A 24,196-nucleotide genomic window follows, 5' to 3' on the forward strand; every position below is an offset into this window, starting at 1 on the left:
CAGTGCTCGGCAAAAAGTAAGGACACCGTATTTTATTTAAAGAGAATGTACCAAATCTGTCCGAACAATATATTGTACCGCAATTAAAGTAAACAACTCCATAGAAAAACAACAGTTAGCATCAGAGTGCAGCCCTTGGGAACATCTTAATGTAAGGCAGCATTAGAGAGAGCAGAAGCATTAAAGACGAACACTTGGCAGAACCCTACGTCCCATTTCAGCACCTAAACTACGTTAGTGCAGACTGAAAGTCTGCATGGAATCATCTCCAAAAGTTCACCGTGACGCCGTATGGCGGGAGGAGGCTGAACGCGGTGATCACATCACCAACACGTCTGTGTGCGTGAACACATGCATGAACGGCCGTCTCTCAGACTCATCTCAGCTAATTTAGAGGTTGTAAACATATTTTATCTGCTTTTCTGGGGGTTTTAAAGCACATCTGAAATCAGGGTCACATGACGGTGGCTGATCTTAATGGCGCCCCTAAGGCACTAAGTTCTAACCGCGGTGGCGGTGTTCTGCCTTCACCACATGCCCAGACGGTGAAAACAATCAATTATAACCCATTTTCAGCACATGTTCAACTATTTCCAAGACAAAGAAGAATTTAGAATTATTAAGCCTATTTTCTGCGCGTCCTCTGGTTTCGTCTCAGGCACGTGTGAAATTCCTGCTCATGTAAAAATAGACTATGTCAAAATTTACATAAAAAACTGCTCAGAGAAAAAATGTCAGTGTAATTGTGTTCTGGATAGGAGAAAAGCAGTTTTGGTCCAAACGAATGAATAAAAAAACTAAGCAGCTCCTCAGTTCTTCAACAATATCTAAACGGGTCGACAAAAACTTTCATAAACTACGTCTAAAAAATGTTGGCTGTCCCCTTAAAATGAATGTAGCTGACAGGAGGACTCCACAGCTTATCTGAATGTCCCAGGTGAGCAGCGGTCATGCAGCTCCACACCTGCAGGACCGCCTGTATGAGGCGTGAGCAGGTCGGTCCTGACGGGTCAGCGACGGGGTCCACGAGAAAACGCAGCTTCTGATGTTTCTGCTCTTTGAGGGAGGTGTCGTCTCCTACAGGGGAGTAAACTGACCGGTTCATGATTAGTTTTGGTTTCTTCACAGGTGATGCTGTCCTAAATCTGGTACCAGGAGTGGGATTCTGGTAAGAAAATTCAGTTCCACTCAGTCCCACTAATGTGCTTTGCACTTTTACCTGAGGAAGGTTGTGTTGTTACTCAAAGAATGAACATAAAAGATAAAAACCTTAAAAGGCTAAAGCTACTTATTAATGAAAGCACTTATTTTAATCTTTTAGTATTAGTCGTCGTCTGGGCTGTGGTCCAACAATTGGTCTGTGTTATTTAGGAGGGGGCTCAGGTCTGGGGGCTGGGCTCATTGCTGGCTGCTCCACTGGTTGACGGCAGGCCTGCGAAGCAGCTCCTCAACGTGACGGGCCACGTCCATGGGGTAGTCCAATTCAAACTCTGCGTCTGTGTCCAGGATGTTGTCACCGCTGATGGGGACGACACAAGCACAGGCAGCAGGTCAGGGGGGGGTCAGACAGGAAACACCTGATGGAACGACTGACCCCCACTTTAGCAGCTTAGACCGAAAGTTCAAAGGTCTACGGGCTTTAATCAGAGCTGTATCCTCAGAGCTAGTAAGCAACAAATGATTTGGATTCTGGTCATTTTCCACAGCTGCACTGACGCCGTTTGAGGAAGAACTGGACTTACACCGGATGGTAGATGGTGAAGCTGCTGGAATGGCCTGCAGGGGGGAGGACGCCCTGGTCCATGAAGGTAGACGCTACCCCACTGGGCTCGGGGTTTGGAGAGGTAAACCTGTGAGACAGATGCAGCAGCAGTGTTACATTTCTTTGCTGACCATGATCCTGATGCTGATAGCTGCTGTGTAACCAGAATATTAACCATAACTTGCTCTTTAGATATCCACATAGAACATTCTCCACTAGAAAACGAGGTTTGACAGATCCCCAGAGGTGAGCTGAGCTCCGCTCCAGTTCAGCTTGGATCAAAACAGAGGGAGGGCTGTTGGAACCGCCGGTTGGATTTCATTTGAGCTCAAACGCCTGAACATTTGCAGTAAAGCTGCACGATATGAGGAAAACGCGTGATTTGCGATAATAGTGATCAATATTGCGATATAACTTGCCATACATGAACAAATAGCAAAACAGCTAAAAAGATTATTTCCATTTCACTGCAACAGTTAAAGTAAAAGTCAACAAAACTTAAATTACAAATGACCCTCGTCCACATAGGAGGTGAACATCTAACATAAAAGGACTCCATCCGATTGGTCAACAACGTGAAGGCGTCCATCCGATTGGTCAAATGCATAAAGGGATTCATTTGATTCGTTAAATACGTCAATAGCAAACTTGAGGTCACCATGTATTGCTATTTCACCATCTTTTGCCATGTGCGTATTGCACAGCTCGTTATCGCGATAACAATAAATTTGCGATTTATCGTGCAGGTCTAATTTGCAGCCGTTTTCTCTCGTCATCACTCATCTGAGGTTTGGTAAAGGATGTATACTTATATAGCGCATTTCTTCTCAACGTACTTTACAGCCTTTCAGCGACGCACACACATTCACACGGTTACTGCTGAACGCTGGCGCCAACCTATAACCACCAGGAGCAACGTGGGGCTCAGTGCCTTGCCCAAGGACACTCAACACAGCCGGGCAAGGCGGGAACCGAACCTGCGATCAACCAGAGGTCAACTGCGGGACCTCTGCACCACGGCCGCCCCATACAAGTCACACTTTGACCATCCCGTGTGATGAGATGGGTCCATTGAGCTGGACTCTAACCTTTACCATGACGGTTAAATGTGAGTCAAAGGAAAAGCTCAGACTTACTCGGGAACCACTTGTTTGATTTCTGGTTTCACGTATCCATCCACCGCTTTTGCTGCAACACAAACACACTGCGGTTCATTTTGGAGAAGCGTCATGGTGTTTACGCAGCAGCTGCTCGCCAAAGCCACCGGCACCGATTAGCATCTTTTCCATGTGCTCATGCAAAGTCTCAGGCGTTCGGACACATACACAGTGGGGGCGTGTAGTACTTGGCAAAGACCTCGTCTTTGGGCCGGTCGGGGTACAGATACACCAGATGGTTCAGGTCACTGATGCGGTCCGCCAGCGAGCGGATGGAGAAGTCTTTGGTGGTGTACGGCAGCAGATTCCAAACCAGTCTTTCCCCTGCAGACGAGTCAGAGGCATGAATGCAGCAGTCTGCTCTCATCAACCCCTCCCAAACCCTTCATGCTGCAGAGCAGCCTTTCTCCTGACTGTACAAGCACATCTGACCGTGTCTTTAAAGGTTTTGCCCATTTCTTTAGTGAAACTACTACAGCTTGTATTATTTCTCCTCTACAGGTATAACGAAACTGATTTGGATTCACACCGTCCATTAGGTTCAGCAGGACTCAATTTAGCATAGATTTGGATTTAAAAACAACTTTGTTCATCGACAGTTCATCATAGCCGATGACTTCAACTGAAGAAAGGTTTACTGCTTTTATTAAGGCAGACATAATTTTCCACAGAGTTTGTAAAAACACCATCATTTGACGTCATCCTGGTTTTTTATGTCTGCAACAAATGATGAAATAATTAAAGCCCATTAGTGAGCGTCTACCTTAACACAACGTGGCTTTTTGCTGAATTAAATCAATACTTTTGCACGTTTTCCTCCAGACACTACCTTAAAGATGACTGAGCCCAGTAGAACCAGCACGCCTGACGTAACCGTAACCGTTACATGTGAATGCATTCAGGAAAAAAACGGGACTCCACCTTGTTTGTTGGGATTTTCCGCCACCCAGGCGATGGTGATGCCTCCGATCTCCGAGTCACTGAACCGCAGCAGGAAGGTGCCGTTGGGTTTGGACATGAGCATGTCCTGCGCCTGCTGCTTGTTGACAAACCCCAGGATGGCCCTGAACCACCCCCCCCCAAAAAAAATGCAGACCGGATGGAGCGTGTCAGATCAGAAACATTAAAGCAAAAAAAAAAAAAAAAAACTAAAAGTCTCTGCAGATTTGTTTTCCCTCTGGGGAAGAAAAAGAAGCTCAGATTTATTACCCATCATTCCAGTGCGGCTTCAGATGTTTCTTCATGAGCTCCACCACGCCATCGAACCACTGCCAAAATGTGAAGCTGCGACCAGGCAAGTTCTCCTGCACAAACCAGGAAACACCGTCACTCTTTCATGATGGACGCTGTAAAACCAGCATTTCAATTCCCATTCAGACTGAACAGCCCAAAAACATCACAGCTCTCGAGAAGATCTGCATGGGGGAATGGACCAAAAGAGCAGCTGCAGTTCAAACCTGCTGAACTTCTACAGGAAACCTTTGACCTCAGTCGTTGAAACCAGGATTACATCACAAAGTAAGTACAAATACTTATTCTCTACACTGTTATACCAACACATTCTGACAAGCCTGTTTATTTTCCTCTTAATATCCAATTGTTTGAGACCTGAAACCTCACAGCTGGAATAAAAGGTCTGCAGAGGTTCCAGGCCGAGTCAGTGCAGGGGTGTGTGGAGAGGAACCTGCAACCGGTGCCAAGCCCCACGCGGTGGGCAGAACCCCAAACAGTTGCCCCAGAGACAGCACTCCCAGACTTTGGGACTGGGTAAGGAGCCGATGAATTTCATCTGCACGGCTATGACAGTTTTGGAGGATGTCCACACAGTCCGAGGTCCCCCTGCACCAGAAAACAGCTGATCTGCATCCAAATGAGAGACATGGTGACAGGGGCCCTCACCCGGTTAAACTGGGCCCAGGAGACGGTCATGTTGTGGTAATCCTCCGGGTTGTTGCTGCTGCTGGTAAAAGCTTTCTGCGCCAGGAAGACCAGGTTCTCCTCCGTCAGCCCACGGGTGGTGTGCATCTCCGCCTTGTACTTCATGTCCAGAGCCTCGCATATCTGAGGCCACTTCACCTTGTCGGGCACCACGAAGGGCACCCTACCCTGATGGAGAGAGGAGCAGCATCAGGACAACAGGAGTCTGTGTGGCCCTGAACACACCACGGGGGAAGACAGAACGTCCTGATGTGGAGACATTTCCAAAGAGGGGCGACGCCCTTTGACTGGAACTGGACCACTGAAGGAAGAACATCTGTGTCTATGCAGGATGCTCCTGCTGCTCAGGTGGATGGTTCACACTGAGAAGCTTCATGTTCAGCGGTTATGCACGTTAAAACCAAAACTTTATTCATAACTTCAAGGAAACGAGCTGCACTAACAAAGCTGGTCAGGGAAAACTGACATCAGTTCTGAAGACTTCTGGAGAAATGTTTTAGCCAAATGATATTTAATCATCATTTGTTATTCAATAATAATTATTTATTTGTGTTATGATTTATATTTTATCATTTTGCTAATAATAAAAAACACAAAATGAAATGTGCCATCAAACCTCAACCTGTTTGTGTTTGAAAATAAAACAATAAGCAGCATTTCTCCATCTGTAAATAAGTAAACACAGATTTAAAGATTTGTGTTGTTCATGAAAGGACAGTGAGACGAGCGGACATTTTCCTCATTTTACTTTTTTAAATTTCCTCAGGGATTATTAAAGACCTTTTCTATTCTATTCTATTCTATCCTGTGCAGACTGATCACAGAGGTGAACCACCAAAATCTAAAATAAAAAATTTAAAAAAAGCTCCAAATGAAGATTTTTGCTACAACATGTACGACAGCAGATACTCAGTTTCTCATGGATGCATGTTTGTGTTTGTTTGTTGTGCATCACAGGGAATATGAGGTTGTGTTGTACTAAAGCTCCAGTTTTTGTGCGATTAGGGACTCACAGGTTCGGCAAAGGCGTTGTCCCACAGGACCGTTGCCGTGGCGTTGTTGTCCTGACTCCCGTGGACGATCACCACCACAGGCAGCGACATGGTCTGCGTCACATGAGCATGAACGCATCGTCACAAGGCTTTTTAGGGATGTGTTTGAAATGAAACCTCAACAGTTTGTGAATTCTGGCGCCGCTGGCTTCTACTGACAAACTGCTGCACCACAGAGAAGCTCCGCCTTCTTTGACTGTGTTAAGTATTTACAGAATCTTTAATTAAGACATTAAGCAAAACAGAAAAAAAACACTATTAAATATCTTTAATAATAAATAATTAAAAGACAAAAGCTTTTATTCTGAAATAATCATTATTGTTTGTTTTAGATTTTATTACTAAAATGTTTAAACCGGATCAAACCGACCCAAACATTTCCATTGGATCTACCCCCCATGGAAATTTACTGTGGGGGGCACAGAAACCTGACTAACCTTGACGTGGAAACCCAACTCGTTGCCTCCGACGCTGAACTGAGACTCAAACAGGATTGTAAACTTCTCCTCCGTCACAGACTCGGCGCCACGGCGATCAGAGCGCTTGATTCGCTTCAGCGACTGGAAAACACAGATGACACAGTTTAGCACGGGAACCAAACTTTAGCACCGGAACCACACTTTGGCACGGGAACCACACTTTGGCACAGTACTTCAGGGTTTGCATGTTTCAGTGGGAAATGTGCAGATGTCCCCCACCCACCCACGCACACACACACACACCCACAAGTTTGAAAGCAAAAGAGGCCCAGAGGAGTGGAGCGGCGTGCATCCCCATGAAGGCTGAGACATGCCGGTTCTGAGCAGGAAAGTGGAAGCCATCAAGCAAGAGAACAAATGTCATTTTTCCAGGCATTTATATTCATTTAGTGATATAGAAATGCAACTCAGTCAGATATGGAGGCGCAGACTAGAAGGCACTTGTAAGTCTCACATTTAGAGACTTGGGACTTGATAACTTGCACATCTGATTGCAGGTTTCCTCTTTGCTCCAGATGTCTAACTTTACTATTCAGCATTCTATTTTCATAAACCTTATAATTAAAGCTAATAATGCCTCTGAGGGGGGTGTAACTCAAACATGCTACACCTTTCAGTCTTTACTTACATTTAAATCTAAAACAAACTTTGTCCTCTTGATCAGAGGCATGAGCGGCCCGACAGCACCAATGGGTGTAAAACCGTTCTTTCAATGATAAGAACCGGCGCCGTCAGTGTTAGCTGGGGCTTTGGCTTCCTCTTGGATCCGGAAGACCAGAAGTTTGGATCCTTGGAAGCAGCTACACCAGGGGTCTCAAACTCAATTTACCTGGGGGCCACTGAAGGCAGGGTCTAGCTGCGGGAGGGCCGCAACTTCAACACACACACACACGCACACACACACACACACACGCATGCACGCAACTTGTGAGTGTTTAACAGCCAGTAAATTTGTATGGAACATATACTATACTATTAACTATAATCTATTATTAACTTTGTTCTGTACAAAATTTACTTATAAGACTCTCATTCAAAAATATAAAATACCCAATTAAAAAAAAAATCACTAAGTAAATAAATCAGTAATTCATTTCTGTTTATTTTATCTTCTATATCTACTGTTTCCTCATTTAAACATCCTTATTAAAACAGTTCAGTTAACACTGTTGAAGTATAACCATTAAACACAAAAGAAGACTCCAATTCTACAGTTCTGTAACCTCCATCAATGGTTCTTCTGAACAGACCCTCAGTGTGGTTGAAGATGATCGTCAGTGAAACTGGACACTTTGGACTTATTGAAATTTAAGGTGGAGAAGTCAGAGAGTTTGTGCTCCCAATTTTGAGTCTGTGTTGAATGTTTTATTTTTTAAAGTTTACTCTTAAAAACACAAATCAGTAAAGGAGAAACAAAATTCAGAGTTATCATTTTGGATTTTCTTTCTTATGACTTTTTGCACATTTAAACCCTGGTCACAAGTTACTGCAGAGCAGCCGGTCATCCACTCCTATATTTTCATAGTTGAATTCAAACTGTGGTTCATAAAAGAACGGGCGCTGTTCACTGGAGATCAGAACAATCGTTACAGATACCTGAGATCAGAGAGAAGCTCCAAAACGGATGGAAATTCATGTTGGCGACACCAAATAGGTGCAGCCAAGATAAACAATAAGCGTGTTTGAGACCACCCAGGTGGAGGAAACGCTGCGCAGATCACCTGGTGTGTTATGTATGTTTTTGTTCCAACATCAACTGTCAATCATCACAAAAAATATCACCAGAAAGGGGCGGGAGCAAGGCACCAACCTGAGTGAACTCAGCTGGAATTTTAGTACTACGCTGACTGAAAGCAGCCCTGATGACTACAAAACAATGCATTATGGGAAATGTGTCTGAAGAATCACTGGTGGGAAACCCAACAGAGCAAAAGTCCCACCAGAGAGGACAGGATTCTTCTGAATGGTAACCACATGTACCTGATTTTTCCAGACAGTACAAGACAGAATCAAGGTTCTACTAGTAAAGTTGACTTTGACCAAATGGGATTGCAGACAGATCAATGCTCAGAATGCAGGATCAATGACAGATCAGAGTTTGGGAGGTGCTTTGGAGGAACGGTTTGTTGAAGGCGTACCATGTTCCTGAAGTGAGCGCTGAGGGTGCCGGTGGCCTGATGATACTCCATCACGCAGTTGTTGTTCAGGATCTCCCCGCTGCTTTCACTGTCCACACAAACGACAGACAAACCCCCCATCACATCCATTCCCCATCATTTAGGGCGTTTCACAGCTGCAGCCGGTTTTATCACTGCTCACAATGACTTATCATCCAATCATAAATGGTTACAAAATCCATAGAAATGCGTGAACTAGATCTGTGTCGTCAGGTAACGGGTGCCATGAAGGTCCGTTTTGATCAAATGTCAATTTTGATCTTGTCTAACTGGCGGTTCCTGTTGCTCACCTGTTGGTACTTTCATTCTTCACCAACGCCTTGGCCTGCTGTTCACTGACAATGGCAGCTTTGACCTGGGGGGGGCTCATGTGGACGTTGAGCTTTCCCCCCACCAAAAGGCGGACCGTGGCTGCAAACTTTGTCTGGGTCTTTAACACCTGGGGTGGCTGCTTCTCAATGATGAATGTGCTGGTGGGGGGGGGGGGGGGGGGGGACAAAACCAAATCAACGTCATCTTTTAAGCAACCGTCTGAGCGACCCAAACGTCCACATCTCCCAGAAGGTCAGAAGGGCGTGTCCCACCTGGTGACCAGGGCAGAGATGACGTCCGTAATGTCGGCGTTGAGCTTCCTCAGCAGCTCCTCCATGGGGCCCGGCAGGGGCAGCTGCTGGGTCAGATGCTCGCAGCGCCGGATCTGCTGCCGGTTCTGCCAGATCAGGTCGGCCAGCTTCTCACACCTTCATGAGAGGGAGAGCGGGCGTGAGACCTGAGCGTGGAGTCAAACGTCTCCCTGTTGAGAGGCGACCCACGGACAGTCTACCAAAGACGTACCAGGACTGCAGAATGTCCAGCCCCCCCTCATGTTGACCTCCATTCCCAGCCAGCTGCTGTCTTCTCTTCCACTGAATGAGTTCCTCATCCAGGATCAAAGTCTGCTGCTTCCTGAGCAACGCCAAGGTCTTCTGGTGCTGTTCTGCCAGGTCCTGCACAGAAGAAGCAATGGTTCCTAACAAGAAATACATCAAGTTTTTTCCATGAATGAACTGTTAATACGATCCATCTCCTTCTTTAGACACTCGCCGTCTTTCGGTTTGATCTCTGCAATGATCTAACAAGATTACCAGCCTGTCCAGATGATCCAAATGACGCTCACTTTTAATCAGCCCAAAAGGACCATCGGAAGTCTCTGGTTTACACCATTGACTGTGTTAGAGACCTGGACTGAGTGCCCCCCCCCCCCCCCCTGGGGTTCCAAACAGGAAGTACCCGCTGACTCCAAGAAGCCAAAATCCCTTAAATGTCTATAGAGAAACAAACAGCTGTTAGTCGTTCTATTGGTCAGAAGAACCGTTCTATGAAAACTTAAACAAAAATTTTATCATGACAATTTTTTGTCATGATAGTTTTTTCATTGAGAGTTTTTCAAGTTATTAACAAATTTCCCACGTGTGGGAACAATAAAGTATTTCTGATTCTAACTGACCAATCAGATGTCTCAACAGAAGCATGTGGTTTCACATCGAACATTCAAAACATCTGATTGGCAAATTTTCTTGAACCCGCGTTCAATAGGTAGGGGTGTGTACTTCCAACAAGCTCACTCCTGATAGGTCAGAATGCCATAGAAATGTTGTCTCAGATCTCAGTGGCCTTGTGGTAGAGTGTCCACCCGGTGACTGGAAGGTCGTGAGCTCAAATCCAGGCAGAGTCACACCAAAGACTGTAAAAAAAATGCCTCCCTGCTTGACACTCAGCATTAAGGTAAAACCACCAAATGGTTCCCGAGCGCGGCTGTGTCTGCAGCTCACCGCTCCCCCAGGGCAGGGGTCGAATTTGGTGAACAAATAACACACACAGGTGATGGGACTTTAACTTTTAGCTTTGACCAGGACCAATCACTGCTTACTGACGATGGCGTCATTTGGTTGAAGCTGGAGGTAAACCATGTGTGTGACGTCAGACTCTGTTGCTCCAGTTCTCAGATCCAGTCAACGGTTTGAGGCTGTGGCACTCACCTGCAGAGCTCACCTGAACCCTCATCTACACCTGTCTTCTGCACCACCCAGCAAAAGATTACAGATCAACTCCTCAGCTCTATGATCCACCATGGAGGGAGGAGCTCTCAGTCGCCACACTACTTATATCCAATACTTATATTTTTTACAGCTCTTGGCTGCTTTTGTCTCGTCGTGCATGTTGAATGGAATCGTCCCATCAATAACTGAAGGTCACTTTTGACACTGTACACGTCACATGACCCGCCTCGTGAAGGTGACTTCATCCAAACAACCCAAAGAGCATCTGGAAGAAGGGCAGTCCACAGGAGATCACAAAAGCTCAGAACTTAATGCTGCCGCTCCGCAGACCAGAATGAGAGAAAAAGACGGAGGTCCTCCCTGGAAGAGGACAGCGTTCCTCACGTGTAACCCATCTGACCATTTGTTTCAGCAGCACATCACCCGTTCCTCAAAAAGACTGAAGGGCTCCTTCCTATCTGCATCGAGGTTCATTAGAAAACATTTCCTCTTGACGTCAGCGGGCGAACTGGTGTTTTTCTGGTCTCAAATCCTTTCCCATAGTAAACCGCTTCAGTTGGACCTCAGCAATGTTTCATTTGCTTCCTAACGTCCTGCTCTCCTTCCAAAGGCCACGCTAAACAACCCGCTGTTGTCCCCCATCACCTCCTGCGTTTGACACATTTACGCCCTCCTCCTGGGAGACCTTTAAAAGCGGGCCCGTGCTGCTTGGTACACTTTCCCACAGGCTGTGGTTCGTCTTAAACTGATCTTAACACAAAGCAATAAAGAAAAAGACGTAAACGTTTTAAAGAATTTGAGAAAATCGCGAGGAAGGTCCCATTGTTTCTATTCAGGAAACTCTTTAAAATTGAATGGGATCAAACATAATGCGTATTTCTATGATCTATATCATGTAGTTGAGGACTTGGAGGCTTTTAAAATGTTCTATAAAGCTGAAGGAAAGCAGGTTGATGTGGTTGTTACATATATGAGGTTGAAGCGTCTCTGTTGCTTCCTGACAGTGGGTGCCATGTCCTCGTACAAGCCTGTATTTCTGCAGCGTGCTGGCCTCTCTGGTAAGCCACGCCTCCACGGTGGCCCTCTTGCTCTGCAGAGGCGTTTCCCGCTGGGAGCGCTCGGCCGCCGGCAGGGAGGAAAGGCTGCTCAGCTGTGCTGCAGAGGCAGGAAGCAGGAAGGAAACCGGACATTAGCAACAGCCAGTGCTGGCTAAATTACTTTCAAAAAGCGATTCACCAGTCGCGGCTTCCATTTTTCTCCACTCATACCAAATCTCAAGGGAAAACCAGACAGCACAGATAAGATCCTCACGTCTTTCATTTAACCAATGACCTCGTGTGACCCTGCTTCAAGACATAACCTGCTTTCATTAGAATTCAGACAGCAGTGTGAAAGGTGACACAAAAATAAGTTACAGCATGTGTGGTTTATGCCACTGCAGAAAGTCTCATCCTCTGTTTCCTTCCCCCACATGTCCATTAAAGACCCAGTCCCATGAAAATGCTGTTTTTAACATGTTCCTGGAGCATTTTTCTCATGATGGAGGACATATATAAAAACAATCAAGCCTAAAATTACATGTCTGATTATTTCTTGATTGACATTGTTTTAAATCGGGAGCAGATGAAAGAATGCTGTATTCAAAAGCTGGTAGTGGTGACGCTGGCGTACAAGCTCGCCACTCTGCTCTGCTGGGGGGTGAGGGCTGTAAGCTAGCAGGAGACAGCGTAAACAGATGGATGATGGGAAGTAGGAGCAGGATTACTCCACACCAGCAGTCCCGCCCACAACTCAGAGGTGAATTTCTAATGCACTATGTCCTAGAAAACGACACGGGTTTTTGTTTTATTTTGGTTAAAAACATAATTATAACTAAAAGGAAATGGATCAGAAGATGATCAAAGTTGGACTTTAAGATCTAGAGATATCCAGGACCTCCTCATCAATCTCCCTCCAGAATTTCTTCTTCTCCTCCAGCTCAGATCTTACCTGGGGGGGGGGGGATAACCACCATCACACCTTCAACCTCCAGCTTCAGGTTCATGATCCCGTCTGATCCTCTTTGCACCTTCAGAACATTCTAAGCAAACTCCTTCTTTAGGATCTCTCCTAAATTCAGAGTCCCTCCTTCATTTCTGTCTCCACCCACTAAGACATCTTCCTCTTCTTCTTCCTCTTCCTCTGCTTCCTCTTCTTCCACCAACAGTTCCATCCTGCAGGTCAACAGCATCTGAGGCTGTTGTTGTTAATCCAGATCCCAACTGAACTGATAGAAATGTTCCGTTTGTGATTCTTTTTGCTTCCGCTTTTCCATTTTCATCTCCTTCCCTCGACATTCACCCAGACTTGGGACAGACACCCAGAAGCACTGGACTGTGGCCCCTAGTGGCCGCACTTGAAACCAGGACAGGAAGAAGAAAAGTTGCTCACAGGTTAGAATCCCATTCATCTCAAAAACATTTTATTTGTCAACCTGAAGGTTTTTCCCCTTTTCCTCATTAAGGTTTCCACCTAAAGCCTAAAGACATGACTGTCTTCAAAAACTCAATCATCTTCTCAAGACTGATTATTTGATTAGTTTTTGTGTCCTCTGGATGTAGCTAACTAAACAAATGTTTAAAAAAATCTAGTAAAAAATGCGATGATGTGATTTGAAAATCTAATCACCGATGCAGTTTGGTTTTTTCCAACTTGAGCCTCTTTGAAGCTGCGACTCTGAATTCTGAATAACCGGATTTTCCTGTTTGGACCAGTCAAGCACACACAGTTCTCACCGCTCAGAGAACCGTCTGCTGCTACAGAGAAGTGGACCCAAATACTGGAACCTGACAGATGAAAAACAAGATCTTCTGTCCCTGGGCCCCCCGTTCAGAGGCCGTGTCCCTGGGGGGCTGGCCTCTCGGGCCCGGCAGTCCTCTCTCCACATAGGGGGAGGGATCCCCGAGTTCTCTGGCTAGGCCCGGGATCACATCTGAGCCGGGGGGGTGTTCGTGTCCCTGTGGTGCTGGTTCTGGTCCTTGCCTCTGAGGTCCTGGGCCTCTCCAAAGTTCCACAGATGGGGGGCCTGGTCAGCCCATTTTACCACACTTGTGTAGGGGACCCCCAGATCTCATGGGCACCCTCCTCTTGGGTGGTGGGGAGTAGCCCCTGCCTAACTGTCTACTGGACTTCCAGTGAGTCAGAGGTGAGGATGCCTGGAGCGTGGGGCAGGTCTCTTTTGGGGGGGGGGGCCCTGGTTCATGTCTGGGGACATGGGAACTCCCGGGTGGTGGTGGGCTGCTCTCTGGAGGTTGGGGCCTGGTGCCGGGCCCCCTGGTTGCTTCCTGGGCTCCTGTGACCCCCTTGCTCTCTGGCGTTGGGGGGCCCCTGTAGCGGTCCTGCTGCCCCTGGTCTGGGTGGCGGGGGTCTTGGTGTGGGGTGACCGGGCTCTCCCTCTTTCTACATTCCATCATCCATCTCAGCAGAAAGCAGACGCTCACCTGAGCACAGGTGTCAGCTCACTTTGTACATATGTGTGAAGATTGTATGTCTGTAACATCTGGGAACAGGCTCCGCCCCTTTTGACCAACACCTGACAGTAACGACAATAAACCTCCAGCAACGTGTTGCCTCTTCTTTTTTTAATTCTACTTTCTCCTACTTTTTAACATCTTTCTCCCCTCGTCTCTAACATCCCGCTCTCTCCTTATTTTTTCCGTTTTCCGTCTGGTTGCAACAGGAAATGAATATAAATAAAGTTTAGCCTCAAATCCAAAAGGGGTTTATAAAAATACACACCCGGGGGGGTCAGAAGATCCATAAACCCCTAAGGTGACAGTAAAATCTGTCCAACACAAGAGGCCTTCAGCTCCTATCTGTTTGCTCAGCTGCTGGACAGGACAAGTTAAAAACAAAAGAAGCTAATCTTCAGGTGTCTGGTTATCTCCTCCCCCTCAGACATATTTCCAGTCAAATGTGAAGAGCATGGGGGTAAAGGGGCAGAGCAGAGACATGAGGCGTTTAAACATTTGCTCACCCTGGATCCGCAGGTTTTCCTGGTATTGGATGATGAAGTACTCCTGGCTGTGCTGCAGCTTCCTCAGCTCGTTCTCCGTTTCCTGCGTGGCCAAGCGGAGCTCCTCAAAGGCCTGGTTGATCTGCTGGTGGCGCTGCGACAGAGAGTCCATGGCCTGCAGCCCATTCCCACAGCTCACCTACGAGCACAACAGGCCGCTGCAGTTTGGGAGGATTGGCTTCAGGAATCTGCACACGGCACGCCAAAACTTACATTTGTAGCTTCTTGAACCAGCCGCTGCTCAGACTGCAGGATTTGTTTGATGCAGCGCACCAGCTCCAGAGGACAGCGGTCATAGGTGCTCTGCAAAGGGACACACAGGTGAAACATGCCATCCATGCTGATGGTGGGCATCAGGGTTTATGAGCGTGGTCTCTGAAGCTGCAGCTTCAAATTAGACAGAAATGTTTTATTTCTTTCTTTTGATTTTGGAGACAAGCTGATGCTCTCATCCCAACAGCTGCTCTACACCGTCTGGTCCGTTTGTGACGCAGGAATCGCTCCGGTGGTGAGTCTCACAGATCCCCCAGTCACACCAGAGGGTCACTCAGACAGAACGGCGTTTGTGCAAAAGCGCCTCCATCAGAGTCAGGAGCCCAGAACAGGATCTAGAGCAGCTCAGGAGACTCAGCCCCAAGACCGTTTGTGGCAAAAATAAACTTCTACATTTTAAAGTCGTTCCTATTTCACATGACATGAGAGCATGAATGTGAAGGTTTGACATGTAGAAAATGTTCTTATATGTCTTGACTTACTGTATGAACAATCATCAGAGTCAACAGCAACAACATTTTTGTTAAGCAGCAGTGGGAGACCTGGACGGAGATCTGATCTTAGTCTGTCAAAGCGAAGCTTCTTCAACCTCGTCTATCAGAGCAGCCGTGTTTTCCTCTGGAGCTCACACATGTCTGATGGAAAGCTGTGATTGGTCAACACAAAACTTTAAAATCTAGAAAATGTTTAGTACCAAACTGAACTAAAGACAACAACGGCACAAAAATTAAGCCTTTAAACTCTAAAAACATTCACTTTTGAAGGTTTGACCTTCTTGTCCCCCAAATGAGTTAAGCTCATCGTTTATAGACACTTTAATGACTTTTTAGGAAAAGAAAAAGAAGTCAAAATAGGGAAATATTTTTCAGTACTTTTTTTTTGTTTGTTGAGAGACACTCCGCCTGACCCCCTCGCTTTTGACCATCTAACTGATGAAGGCAGAAAAGACTGAACAAAAGCCTATCCTTTTGTGTTTACGTCAGCAAGCAGCTGACTAAAAGAAATCAATAAAATAAACTTAACTAGAAAAATTCACAACAAATTATTACATAAAACAAATCCATAAAGGAATTTTATTTTCAGTTACTTGATTTTGTAATAAAGTAATCGTTTCAGGAAAAAGCGCTTCCACTTGTTTGGTTTAATTCGAGTTATTGTTTAAAAACCTTTTAACTAAAAAAAATTGTTTTTAGAATAAAATTATAATCAGTAAAATGGAAATGTACAGACTTGTGTGGAAAACCTGTGAATTGAGTCGTTTGGCAGAGAGACTGTCTCCACTGCAGCGGGTAAAGGTGGCATTTACTCCAGAACCAAAATAAAAGGAAATCTAGTTTCTAAAAGCCAAAAACCTCCATGAGCACCGCGTTTGATTGAACACGTTTCAAACTTTAGATGTCTTCAGCAGCATGAGAAGAACCTCACGTCATTCATCCACACGGCTGATCGACTGTGTTCAACGCAGTCAACAGAGTTTTATTTAGCAGAGATCATGTAAGGCAGGTTTCTTTTCTAACACACTGACCACATCTATGGTCTGATTTATTAGTCAAAGGCATGTCTTCCTATTTCAGGCCTTTAAGAAAAAGGAGGATGCACATCGACACCGATCAGGTCACGCGTTGGCGATGGCTGGAGAATCATCTGAGCAGCCGTCAGCTGTCCTGTAGAGTAAACCGTACCTTGAGTGTGGTCGCATAGTGGCCCAGCTTGATCTTCAGCAGAAAACCATCTTCTCCTCCCTGAACCTGGGCTTTTTTCTGCAACTCGCCCACCAGGTTGTCCAGCAGACGCTTGGCTTTCGTCTCCTCTGCAGGGTTGTCCAGCTCCACAGAATCCCTGAGAAGGAGACGCAGAGATTTCTTAAAAATGAAGGTGCACATATTAAATGTACCTGGTTTGCAGCATTTCTTATGGATCCTGATTACTAAATGTAACTAAACAATGAAGGATGGAGGCCAAACACTCAAAAAGCAAAAAACAAAACTGTTTTCCTCCTTTTTCAGGAGGCAGAGAAAAGATGTTATGTTAGATTTTGTTGGTTTTAATGCTTTGTTGAGTCTGTAATTCGTCAGAAGGACAGAAGACAAATCTTTACCTTTTTAAACTTTCTAGGACGTCAGCAGCGGCAACTTTGCCCCGCATTTGACCCCCCCCCCTTCTTGAATGGTTGCAAAAATGATAAAAGCAATTTTCTAAATGAAATTAAAATATTAATGGATGGATGGATGGATGGATGGATTGATTCCTGCTTGAGTAATTTATCAAAAAAATATTGTATTATTGGTCTTTTTAAAACCAAAAATGGTTCTTAAGACTCTGGTTTTTGCGCCTGCTTTAGAAAAGGAAAACATATAGAGTTGGAAACGGCGCGACTCCTCCAAACAAACATTGAAATAAAGCTGGATGTCTGAACTCCATCAGGCTTTTAGTGATCCACCCGTTTAGAGGCTGGTTTCTGTCAGAATCAGGAACAGATTGACAAAACGCAGCACTTCAGAACACTGAGAAAAGAAAAAAACATGACCAGCCGTCTGCCTGACCGTTTCTTTAAACCGTCTAAACCTGATGGATGATGTGAAGTAGGAATCCTGGGAAGGTCCATACATACCAAGGCTGGCTTTCGATCCACTGGGCCAGATAATGCCGCACCTCTATGGGGAAGTGCTGGCCGTAGAGAGCCTGCATCTGATGCAGGGCCTCCCCCTGGAGCTGCTGCGCCTGGATCCACAGGGACATGGTGCTGATGTGGACCCAGAAGGAAAGAAGAACAGGGGCAGGATGAGTCTGTGGAACCGTTATCACTCAACATTAAAAGAAAACGTCCATTAAACGAAACTGTTCTATTATAATGCAGGTTCTTTGAGTACAGATCCAAAAACAGGCCTATGCATGGAAAACCTAATGAGGCATTCAATGTAGCAGACAGTGTTGAAGACTGGAAGACTCCCCATCAGCCTTCAGTCCTTCCCTCAGATCATCCATGCTGCTCAGCCTCATTAAGAGCCCAGTGGTGGAACTTTTCACGCTGGAATCTTGCTGACTGAATAGATGAGTGATGTGATGGCTATAAGGAGGGCAGTTAATGTTTAAAAAAAAACCCTGACATTTAGGAAAACTTCAGTCTTTAAAAAAAAAAACACAAATCCAGAGTAAGAGCATGAAGGCAGAGGCTGGCTTGCTAATGATTACTGGAAGGACTGCAGAGATCTGCAGACACTCTTCAGGATCAATCCACATCTATGGAGGACGCACGGACGGACGGCTTCCTGCAGTTCTGAGCCAGTCTTCAGAAAACCTGTCAGGTTCCACTGCCATGAAATATGGATGAGTTAAAGGAAGAACAGGCAGTTTTTGATCATGCAGCTGCATCCCCACATGGCATCCTAATCCCGTCTCAACACAGCTTCGTAAATGTGGGGTTTGCATTTAGCCGGACGAAGGCCAAAAGGAGAGGACAATAGAACCACTCCTGACCCTTTCAGCAGATTTAATCCAAACAGCACCGACACTGGTTCTGTCAGCTAAAGCCACGGAACGAAACAGTTGTAACGTTCTGCTTTTCCTATCAGCAACACATACCTGACAGGATGCATCACTTGTTACTATGGAAACCTTTTTCTGGAGCTAAAGTTCAGCATCTACTCACCGGCATCACTGAGGGGCGTTTAGATGGAAAAAAATGAAGCCCACATCTATAAAAAAAAAAAGCAGCCTGGATCCACAGTGGCATCCATCCAAACACCTCCATTCATGGACACCGGACCAGGATCTCAGAGTCCAGACCTAAGATCTAGCCTTGGTCAAGATGTGGGCTGCCATTTCCTTTTTATGATCATATATATCATATATGATCATATATGACCTTTGGCACACTAAAGAACCAATTTTTATTAAATACGAGTTATTTTCACAGCCCATTTTCCCACCCTGAAGTAAGACGACTTGATCTCTGAGGCTCCGCCCCTTTATGACATCATCCAAGCAGCGTGTCAGCGTTTCTCCCATGAAAACAAACATCAAACCTTTTGCAAAGATGGATATGCAGGAAAGCGATTACCCAATCACCGCAAGCTCCACTGAGAAAGTGGGCGTGCCTGATAGCCTGGGGGCGGGGCTGGTAGCAGAGACTCTTCCTGGAAGGGGCGGTTCCTCATTTTGTGATGTCACAATGTGAAAGCCCCCTTGTTTTCATGAGTTGGGAGGGGCTGGTGCTCAGAGAACCGCTTTGGGGGTGTTTTAGTGAGGAGTGAACATTATAAAACACTTAAAAGCTTCAAAAGTAGATTGATTTAGGCCCTTGAAATAAAGGCAGTGTTAATCTTAAATATACTTTCCTCCATCATCAGAAAAATGCTACAAGAAGACGATAAAAAGAGACGGGGTGGAACTTTATTCCCACTTCCTCCTCACCGTTCATTTGTTAAAGTCGTTCTTCAAAGTCAGTGATCGACACGCCCGTTTCAGGTGTGCGATTGTGAATCCTTCAGTGAGTGAAACAGCCACACGGGTCACTGCTAAAGCATTTACATGAGGCCGCACGCATTTGGATTAAGCTGCAACAACCATAAAGCTGCTGAACTCACAACAGAGGAAACATGTCATCGTCTGCTTTTTATAGATGCATTCATGCTCATAAACACCTCTATCGTTTAAGAAACAGAGTTAACCTCCTGAACTAAACACGGAGAGGACCTCCTCTGGTCCTCGAATGTCCACATTTAGTCCAACGTTCCAGAGATTTGCAGGAGGGCGGAGCTTAAGATGCTTCTACGTTCTGCCCGTCAGATTGTTCATGGAACGAGAAGAACAAAAACAGCTTTCTCTATACTAAAGACCTTTGCTAACCAAATAAAACTGCAGACACACTCAGCCACACTCGAAAAATGCTCTCCACTCAACTAAAACCTAAAAGGATTATGGGAAACGAAGTAAAAGTGTTGGATACGGTTCATTAACAAAGGTAAACAATAAACAAATGAAAATCAAATCTAAAGCAGAGATCTGCTCTGCGGCATGTTTCCGACTGACACGTTTGGATTAAAGCAAAAGAATATTTGATAAATACTTCTAGCTATTCATAGAGAAAATATATTTGATAGTCAAAAAGAAATACTACCACCAAAATAACAAAGTTGCAGGGAGAATCTGCACAGAGCATAATCTCTGTCCAGCGGCGTCATGCCTCCAATTCAGCATGTTGCCATGGTAACAATACAATCTTCTTCCTCTCCTTAGTCTCCTTCACCAAGTCCCAGTTCTGCATCAGGACTCTCACTGACCCTGAGAGACCCAAACCTCCCCAGCTGTTTCCCACAATGCAGCAGGACAGCTGAAATCAGGCGCTGTTGCGTTCTGGGGCCTCATTTATAAAACTTTGCGTAGGATTTGCGTCAGAAGTGGCGTACGGATGAAACATAGGACGTGCGTACGCACAGAAATATTCAGATTTATAAAACCGTGCGCACGCACATCCTACGCATCTTTCCCTTAATAAATCACAACCGATTCTAAATGCAGCGCAGCTTTTACGGCTTCATGACACGCCCATAGTTGCCCATAAATAGTCCGTGAAACGCCCACAAATGAATACTCATTGATTGCGAAACCATGGCACACACCGAGAGGAAATCAAAAAAACGTAACTTCACTCAATGTGAAGTAGAAGTTATCGTTGGCGAGGTGGAAAAGAGGAGAAAAGTGTTGTTTGGAGGGCACAGTGTGGGCATTACTAATGCCAGAAAGGCACGTGAGTGGCAGACGGTGGCAGACGCCGTAAATGTAATGCTGGAGGCTACAGGCTCGGACCGTGGCCAAAATAAAAAAGAAATGGTCGGACATCAAAGTCGAGGCAAAAAAACCTCTGCCGCTGCATCGCCAGAGTGTGTCTGCCACGGGGGGGGGGGGGGGGGGGGGGGGGGGGGGACACACACCGGAGCTGACCGCTCTTGATGAGAGACTGGCGGCTATTATTGGGGAATCCCTTTTTAAGTGGAGTGGTGACTGAGGCGCAGGGGGACACCGACGCGCCAGATGCACCAGGTTACACCCCCCCAAAAGCTCCAACAGGACGGCTCGAGGAAGTCAGAACCGGCTCATAAACCACTCGTCCTCGTTTGCCAGCAAGTCTTCTTGCTGTCTAAAGATGCGTTCACTCCGAATTCTTCCATTTGCCACATCTTCTAAGAGCCAAGATCAGCCATTGTGTGTCATTACGCATTGAGATGGGGCATTTTATTTCCATCCATTTAATTGCATCTGACAAGCTACAGATGTCGGTAATAATCCACGTGGAAATGGGAAATTGATCAGCGCAAATGTAATTTCTTGTTGCTTTCTGAATGGTTGAGACATACGCCATACATTGTTTTATCAAAAATAAAACAAACTAAAGGCATATGCATGAATACCATAATTCCATAGCTTATGAAGAAATGTTTTACCATGAAAACAACTTTCCCCAGTGGACAATTAATACATCTGTCCGTCCGTCCGTCCGCTCGCCCGCACCTATATCCGCTCCGCCAGACGGACACATTAACGAAAATATCAGTTTTGTACATTCTTTCGTTCTGTTAACTATTATTTATGAGGATGAATTGCACAACATCCCAATATTGCAGAACATATTTCACTTTTCTTTTTGCAAATAAGTGTTCATTTGAATTTCTGTTGTAATTTTGATTGATTTTTTTGTTTGTTTCACTGCTGATCGATCAAACGGGTGTTCGTGTAGCTGTTAATTGTAAGACTTGCTTTGTGAAGTCTTTATGTTATTTATGAGAGGCAGGATTGTCATTTTCACTTTCACGTGTTTCTTCCATCTGCCGACGGCGTCGCCGTTTCTCATTTCACCCGTTTTTGTGCGTACGCCTGGGTCAGAGCTTGCGTGAAGGACCGCACATTTTCCCGTCAAGTTTGCTTTTTATAAATCTCAATTATTGCGTAGAGAGTGGCGTACGCCTTCTTTTGTGCGTACGCAACCTTTAGAAATGAGGCCCCTGGACTGGGAATGTGCAGCTCAGCAGCAGGAAGTGTTTCCTTTATTCATGATGTTTTAAGGCGTCTGTGTTTCCTTTAGTATTGGTATTTTAACAACATGTTTGTATTAAAGATCTGTATAGTTTCCTACCATACCGGTCTCGGCTTCCTATAACGGAGAGTCCTGCGCTTATTTGAGTTTAGCTTTTACTCGGCAGCAAACTGTGGAAACCATAATGCCACATGCATTTACTTTTCCTGGTTTTACTTTTTGTTTGTTTTTGATCCCCAGTTGAGTTGAGAATATTTCGAAGTGTTTTTATGAAACGTTTGGGTGTTTTTCCAACTGAAACACACCGGTTGAATTCAGATTTCCTTTTTTAATTAATAAATACAAGAAGAAAAAACTAAAACTGTTAAGGAGCAGGAATCGACCAGTTGAAACGGAGTTGCCTAATGTGCAGCAGCAGGTCAGAAGGGTCAGAGTTGATGAAACCATCACAGCTTTTCACAATAAGAGCGGAGAATCCAGAACTGCTGAAAGGTTCGGAACCAGAACCGGGGACTGAGACGCAATACATGTACGTTCAATTAACAGCAGATCGCTGGCAAAAGAACCACATTTATGTTTGTAATTAGTTCCTGCAGGTCAGATCCACACAGTTTAAACGGGTTTCGGTTTGACTACGGCTTTGGCTGACACCGTGCGTGATTCTGCGTCTTCCTTGCACTTCGTGCGGCAAAAACATGGCAGCCCCCCCCGCTGCTGCTGCGCATTTGCAGACTTTCTGGTGGAAACCCGCCGGTTTACTTCAGGAGCCGCGCGCAGCTGCCGGCCCCGGTAACCGGGAGGAACCCCTTCGTGAGCGCGCGGCTTCGCGGCGGCTCCGTGGTGAGGCGGAACGCTAGCAGCTAGCCAGGAAAGCTAACCGAGAGCAGGCGAGCTGCAGGAAGACACGCTGCCCACTCCCACACTCACCGTTCACGAGCAGTGTCCGTTCTTCCTGGAGTCCCACCGCGAGCGCCGCGCACAACAGAGCCTCGCAGCCCGGTGTTGTTCACTTCACCAGACCCGTAAACTAACTTCTATCTATTCTAAGCGAGTGACAGTGTGGCGTTTCCGGGTCTCTGTCGGCCCCCCGGTGGGTGTCTCTGGCTCCTTTTTTGAAGTTTCCTCCCGGCTACGTTCGTTTGGGGTTCGTGCGCTCCTGCCGCCGCCGCCGCTGCTGCAGAGCGGCTGGTTTCCGGGTGTGTGACCGCCCCGGTGCCGCTCCTGTCAGCTCACAGCGGCCCGGCCTTCCGCTCCCTATTGGGCGTCATGCGCTGACACCTGAGCTGCGCTCTACATATTTAACGAGGCCTGATGGCACCCCGCGTGTACGCGGAGCCTCTCTGCGCACGCGCCTGGTGATCACTGCTCAAGTTGATCCACCTATTCTGTCAACTCCACCTGTGGCAGGTGGGCTTCTTCACCTGAGGATGAGGAGCCTCTGCCGTGTGGAGGAAGGGCTGCTTCTCCGTGTGGGCGGGAGGCCCACAGGTGGGTGAGAAGCTCCTCACCTGTGGGGGAAGGGCTCCTTTTACCTGTGGGTGGGAGGCCCCTCGCTTGTGGGGGGAAAAGCCCCCACCTCTTTGGAGGACAGGCATCTTCAGCTATGGTGGATGGCTCCTTTGCTGGTGGGGGACACGTCCCTCACCTGTGGAAGCTCCTTCACCTGACCGCAGGCTGCGAGAACTTCTCAACTCGATCAGGACCCAGCCCTTAACCTTCTTAGTTTCCTTAAATTTAAAGTTCCTGGAGTGTCTCAGCTTGTTGGAGTCCAGTGTTTTCCAGTCTGGAAACATCTGTCACCACAGGAGGAGCTCAGCGGGTCACTGAGGCAATGATGGTAAATGTGATGAACGAATGGGGGTTTTACTGAAACGGTTTAGACCTTTTTCTCTTAGCCTGATGGGTAATATTGGTCCTGGTTAACACACAGATAAAGGCAGTCGTAGCTCTGCTTGTTGGTCGAGGCTCTTGCCTCTTGTTCTCCTCACTGCAGTGGTTCTGCTCTTCTCCAAAGCCTTAAGGCCCGTACACACCGGGACGAAAATTCGCCAGGCGTTATTCGCCAGCGTTTTTCACCACGTTTTTTGTGTTCACACCCAGGCGATTTTCGCTGACGATGAGCCGAGCGAACATGCAATTTCATTCCCTGACATTAGATGGCGCTTAATGTAAACAGAAATACCCCTGTACACAAGGTGGCGCTGCGCAACTTTACGCTTCTTAAAGTCGCAT

At 46.2% G+C, this 24,196-nt stretch overlaps 1 protein-coding gene and 1 long non-coding RNA gene across 2 annotated transcripts; one reads left to right on the plus strand and one right to left on the minus strand.

Moving 5' to 3' along the window:
• Positions 1–12: 12 nt before the first annotated feature.
• Positions 13–23,418, minus strand: LOC101168657 (signal transducer and activator of transcription 5B). The gene is made up of 19 exons (XM_004080779.4): positions 22,892–23,418; positions 17,543–17,674; positions 16,614–16,770; positions 14,872–14,961; positions 14,620–14,797; positions 11,629–11,759; positions 9,400–9,551; positions 9,150–9,305; positions 8,856–9,035; positions 8,527–8,614; positions 6,347–6,469; positions 5,871–5,963; positions 4,819–5,025; positions 4,129–4,223; positions 3,841–3,983; positions 3,088–3,243; positions 2,899–2,950; positions 1,743–1,850; positions 13–1,519 (listed from the first exon to the last, which is right to left on the minus strand). Exons 2-19 carry the CDS (start codon positions 17,668–17,670, stop codon positions 1,399–1,401), a joined length of 2,358 nt encoding a protein of 785 aa, XP_004080827.1. The 5' UTR covers positions 17,671–17,674; positions 22,892–23,418; the 3' UTR covers positions 13–1,398.
• LOC110017190 lies at positions 4,231–5,697 on the plus strand. The gene is made up of 2 exons (XR_002292494.1): positions 4,231–4,437; positions 4,526–5,697. It is a non-coding gene; the product is annotated as an uncharacterized LOC110017190 (long non-coding RNA).
• Positions 23,419–24,196: the final 778 nt, after the last annotated feature.

This window comes from Oryzias latipes, chromosome 19 (genome assembly GCF_002234675.1).
Source record: "Oryzias latipes chromosome 19, ASM223467v1".
NCBI classification, from domain to species: Eukaryota; Metazoa; Chordata; class Actinopteri; order Beloniformes; family Adrianichthyidae; genus Oryzias; species Oryzias latipes.